The sequence below is a fragment of the Takifugu flavidus genome, chromosome 10 (genome assembly GCF_003711565.1).
Source record: "Takifugu flavidus isolate HTHZ2018 chromosome 10, ASM371156v2, whole genome shotgun sequence".
Taxonomy (NCBI): Eukaryota; Metazoa; Chordata; class Actinopteri; order Tetraodontiformes; family Tetraodontidae; genus Takifugu; species Takifugu flavidus.
In genome coordinates, this window is record NC_079529.1 from 1,751,298 (window position 1) to 1,756,779 (window position 5,482).

General features: G+C 39.9%; 1 protein-coding gene across 2 annotated transcripts; it reads left to right on the forward strand.

The window, feature by feature from the left end:
- The first annotated feature begins 166 nt into the window (after positions 1 to 166).
- m6pr (mannose-6-phosphate receptor (cation dependent)) lies at positions 167 to 4,993 on the forward strand. Of its 2 annotated transcripts, none has more exons than XM_057044878.1 (7): positions 167 to 302; positions 2,548 to 2,714; positions 2,858 to 3,021; positions 3,109 to 3,215; positions 3,312 to 3,442; positions 3,530 to 3,656; positions 3,743 to 4,993. In XM_057044878.1, exons 2-7 carry the CDS (start codon positions 2,548 to 2,550, stop codon positions 3,863 to 3,865), a joined length of 819 nt encoding a protein of 272 aa, XP_056900858.1. In that variant the 5' UTR covers positions 167 to 302; the 3' UTR covers positions 3,866 to 4,993. The 2 variants fall into 2 exon arrangements, with proteins under 2 accessions (XP_056900858.1, XP_056900857.1); XM_057044877.1 differs by lacking the exon at positions 167 to 302 and adding an exon at positions 1,723 to 2,032.
- Positions 4,994 to 5,482: the final 489 nt, after the last annotated feature.

Genomic DNA, 5,482 nt, shown 5'->3' on the forward strand with positions numbered 1-5,482 from the left:
TATCTTTCCCCTCCTCCTTCTCTGTGTTGTCTTTTCAGCTGCAGAACAGGGAGCTCACTAATAAATCATAGTAGTCCACGTCCACTCCTTTTCCTTTCCCTGCTGATTTAATCGCTTGTTTGGACACTGCTGGAAAACAAAAATAACAGAAATGCATATATTTAGTCGCTAACTCTTTCCTCTCCTGTGCCCCAGTTTTCTCTCACGAAACACAGGAAGTCCACCTCCTTGGTGTCTCAGGCTTTGAAAGGGATTGGCTGATATGGAGAAGTCGGGTGTGTCTGCACAACACAAGCAGCCAGGTAAGGTAAAGTCCATGACCGGGTGGGGGAGGGGAGGAAGACAGCGAGGATTCACCAGTAGCTCATGTTTAGTTCTTACCGATTGGTTTAAATAATGGGAAGAAGCAGACATGTGCGTTCTTATGACTGAAACAAGGTGAAGCAATCATTATCAAAGCCCCGCGAAAGAGCCAAGAAATTGGAGAATTATGCAAAATTTGTGAAACAACCTTACTGGAACTCGATGCACATTTAGTGCTGAAGAGGCCTGTGATGAAAGGACCCTATGATTAAGATTACCAAACAAAGGAAATAGGGCCACTGTGTCATCGCTGACATCCCTGACTTCATTTAAACAGAAAGATCCCACATACCAAATAAATCCACAGCATTTCACATCACTTTCTAAAGTTACATCTTTTGTTTTTTCTTTTGGCATGATGTATTTTTTCAATTGACAACCTTATATCTGACCTTTATTATCTTTAACTTTATCACTTTAACCTTTCTAAACACTTCTGGTGATTACATTTAGGTCAATTAAATTGCCTTACAGATCAATAGTATAATATTGTATTCAAATGCTTGGTTATCTAAATTTGATGAACACAATGAACCGGTACTCTGCAGTATTTCACTAAAGTTCAACATTAGATAAGTATTAAAATACTGCAGAGTACCTTTTCATTGTGTTCATCAAATTTAGATAACCAAGCATTTGAATACAATACTATTGATCTGTGAAGCAATTTAATTGACCTAAATTAAATAACCTTTAGTTGGCCTTAATTGAATAATCTTAGATGTTAAACTTTTTAGAAATTCTTTAAACATTGTACAATTTTAAATTCTCAATGCATGTCTTCTTCATACAAGGAGGAAGCATCAGGCCCAAGGTAGAAAAATATCCAGCCCTGAAATAATTACCGTACAGCTTGATTAATGACCCGGTTCAGACTGTCACGCTAACACCACTTGTACTACAAGTCCCATCGTGCACTGTAAGTCCCTCCTTCCCAACTGGAGCATTGTGCAAACTAGCAGTCAAGAAAAATGACAGCAAAATAGACTTTGAAATGATGAAAAGATTACCTTTATATATTGGATATATTGTGCTGTCAGTTAGACTTTGGTTTAGGTTTTAGCCCTTCTGTAGGCTATTTGTGATACCTCTGCTTTATAGAATAATTAAACATAAAATATATTAACAATAAACTGAACAAAACAAAAACGTTGTGAACTGCAAATTAAATTTTACGCAACATGAAGGTGAGTGAACAAATTAATCCCGAAACATGCACATTTTAGGTGGTACGCAGAGAAAAGAACGTTCCTGTTTTGCTAGTCCAATTGCAGCGGTCTCTGCTCACGTGATGCGGAAATAGCGGGATTTAACGCCTCTTATTGGCTACAGCTACTTTGGATAGTCACGTGGTCTCATGTTTAGTTTCACTTCCGCAGTTTTTTTCTGGTGTTTGTAGCGTGTTAGCTTGTTGGACATCACTTCATGTAAAAAGTGTGTTTTCAGTAATAACGCAAAGAAAACAACCAGCTTATGTCAAGTTAAGACTTCTAATCACACACAATTCCACGTCATCTCGGCTGATTTGTCAAACTTTTTGCTGAATATGAAAACCAGGGAGCGATGTTAGCGTGAGGAAGCTGAGTTTATCTGAAGGACTGTTGCTGCGTTAGCGATACAGGAGAAATAGTCATTTTCTTAATCATTTGCAGTGCAAAACATCATGAAGGTAGGAACAAAGTCTGCCTTAATCTAGATGTTTGTGAAATATATGAGGTGGTTTGTTCCAGCATACTCAGAAAAACTTTCTGATTACAGAGATGATATTCTGCGTCCATTCAGGCTTTAAACATGGGCTCGTATTTATGCTCTGTGTTTATATTGATTTTGAATTTATTGTTTTTAGACTCGTAAATAACTAATTGTGGCATCATAAAAGGGACATGCACATTATAAGACAGGCGATTTTTATTGTGACTTGTGTAATGTCATCTTAGCCCTGTTGACCCGATTCATCCAAGCCACGTTTTAATAGCTGAATTCTGATTAAACGACAGCAAACAATATATTTAAATACAATGATTTGTTCCTTTACATGTCAAAATGATCTAATCACATTATACTAAAAATATTTTTTTTAAATTGTATTGAGAAGTTGGCTTTAAAACTCTGCATTACTCATCAATCTGCATTTTCGACCTCTAGTTATAAAAGATAACCTCCTTCTGCCCCCCCCCCCCCCAGATGGTCAACAGTTATACTAGAGGGTCCCTCTTGATGTGGGCTCTGGCTCTTTGGGTGATTCTGGATGGAGGTCCAGTGTGCGCTACAAACAGCACCCAGAGCTGCAAACTCCGGTTTGACTCAGACCGGAAAGTCCTCAGTCAGCTCGAGCCACTTGCTCATCAGAAGTAAGAAAAACACTCTAATATATGAATCCAAACCGAGCCACATCTGTGCTACATTCAGCTTGAGTCACATTTGAAATGTCAAACATGAACCATGTGCATGCTGCACACGCTATATTATTCCCTGTTATCTCTTCCTTTGATAGCTTTTCAGGACAGAGCAATAATGAGAATTACACGTACGTGTTCCAGCTGTGTGGAGATGCAGGTGGCATCCCCGGTGCTGGAGTGATTCAAATAGATAACAAGAAGAAGGATGCCAAGCCCACAGTGATCGGAACATATAATTTAACACAGGCCATTGGAGAAAGTAAGTGCAACCCAATGATGTCAATAAACATTTTTATTCCGATTCCTTTTAAATGTAAATAAGTCATGTGAACTGTAACCCTTGCAGGTAACTGGGTGGTTCTGACCTACACATACAACTACAAACATGGATCCTGTTCTAAAGATGCGAGCCAGGCCCAAATCATGATCTTTTGCAACAGGGAGGTAGATGAGGTAAGATGATTCGAGGACTTGACGCGAAGTGCCTCGCTTCAGGATATATTTAACTAAAGGATGTCAAGGACGCTCTTGTTTGAATTTGTCCCCCAGAGCCCACTGCATGTGATCCAGGAGAACAGTGAGAGAGACAACCACTGTTTGTACCTGTTCAGGTTGGACTCCAGCGCCGTGTGCCCAGCTCTTCAGTCCAAGCTCAGCGCCGGTTCCATTATCCTCATCATGTGTGTGAATACGCTGGTGTAGAAAACCTCCAAAGCAACAGTTTTTGTTTGTTCTTTTAAGTGACATAAGTCTGTTTTATTTTTCAGTGGGTTCTGCCTCCTGACGGTTTACCTCGTTGGAGGTTTCCTCTACCAGAGAATGATTGTTGGAGCTAAAGGGATGGAGCAGTTCCCAAATTACGCCTTCTGGGTGGAGGTTGGGAATCTGGCAGCGGTGAGGCCGATGCAATGAAGGAATAGCATCCAAAGAGGCTGAATCTGATCCATTTTTTAAAAAATTCTCCTCCTTTCACCTTTCAGGATGGCTGTGACTTTGTGTGCCGCTCTAGAACTCGCGAGGAAGTCCCCACCTACAGAGGCGTTTCTTCTGAACCTTCAGAGGACGATCCAGAGGAGCGAGATGACCACTTACTACCTATGTGACCATAACATTTGGAAATGTGACTGAAGGTTTTACTGCGTGACTGCTCTTTCACAGTATGAAGGACGTTCCTGTTAGCCGCCAGCCGCTTCAAGTCTAGTTTTTCTTGCACCGATTCATGCTAGGATCTGTTGACAGGTCGTGTTTATTCTAGCTCTTATCCTGTGGCAACTGCTGTCTGATCTTCCTGTCACTAAACACTGCACATTATACTGATAAGGCACCCAGATGTGTCGACACTCTCTTCTTGGCTTATTCCATGTAACCTTATGATGTGAATGAGCGGTAAACGTGGGTCGGTTGACATTGATTTACGTCATTGGTTGACATTTGCTTCAGGTTGACAGAAAAGGTGACGGAAAACTGGTGACCGTTTTTCATCTCTCATCACGGGATTTGGCTGATTATTATTTTTCTGTCTACATGTATAGACATGATACCAGGGTGTGCATGTGCAGAGTACCAGTTACATTTTTTTTTCTGTCCCGATACAAGCTTCAACACAACTATGAACGTGCTGTTACCGATCACCAATGACATGGTTCTTAAGGGTCAATCTAAGTGAATAAAAGCACTTGTTTTTGCTATAATACACTGATGGAGCCCTAGCACATGGATTTATCTATGGGAGATACACTCGTGTTTTGCAATAAACCAAACTGCTTAAAAGGCAGAAAAATTGAGGAAAACAAAAATCCCCTAATACTTAGCGCTTTCTCTATTTACAGAAGGTTAAAAGAACACTCCGTAGTTATGAGGACACGGTTCCCTTTAGTTAGAGCTCTATGTTTAATACAGGAATTATACCGTATAACCGGATAAAGTAGCTTTGACAGAGGCCTCGATTCTTTAGATGTGACTGTACAAACGTTAGAAATCCAAATTTATATTGTTGTTTGTGTTTTGGGGGGAATTTCAAGGTATTAAAACTAAATATTTGACTTGAGATCGCATTTCACTGTATTTTAATTTTGCTCTTTAATTTCCTTTTTATGCTGCAGTTAATTGTTTCTTTAAATAACTAAAGAAACAATTAACTGCAGCGCAGATGCTGTGAGAATGATGGTGATTCCTGTAAAATTTGGGGAGGAAGATTTCATGAAAAATAAAGACGAAGTGTTTGTAAAGCACTTGTGTGTTACCCTATCACATATACGTAAATTCAGAAAACAGTCAAGCACACCTGTTCACCTAGAACTGTCCAATAATTTATTTTTCTAACAGGAACCGGTATTGCTTTACAGCGCCGTCAATGACGCCAAATGACCGGAAGGTGGGGACATTTCCGCTCTTATCACTGCGAGAGTCTGATAATATGAAGGACCGTGAACGCCACATAAAATCTCCCTCTGTGGCGCATCTGAAACTCAAAGACGTTGCAAAGTCTCACCACATCTAGGCTCCCATTCTCCACATCAATCTAATTCCCTCTCCACATTAAACAAATTAAGCTCAGAATTCACTGACGGCAGATAAATCCTTTCCAGCAGCGTCAGCTACAAATATTGCTGAGGTAACGCGTTGGTTGTCAAACAATAGCGAATGGTTTGAATCAAGAAAACCTGGATCTATCTATCTATCTATCTATCTATCTATCTATCTATCTATCTATCTATCTA

Coding starts and splice junctions, on each gene's coding strand:
- m6pr (XM_057044877.1), top strand. Junction 3,022..3,108: donor AACACAGGCCATTGGAGAAA/GTAAGTGCAACC, acceptor TAACCCTTGCAG/GTAACTGGGTGGTTCTGACC. Junction 3,657..3,742: donor AGGTTGGGAATCTGGCAGCG/GTGAGGCCGATG, acceptor TTCACCTTTCAG/GATGGCTGTGACTTTGTGTG.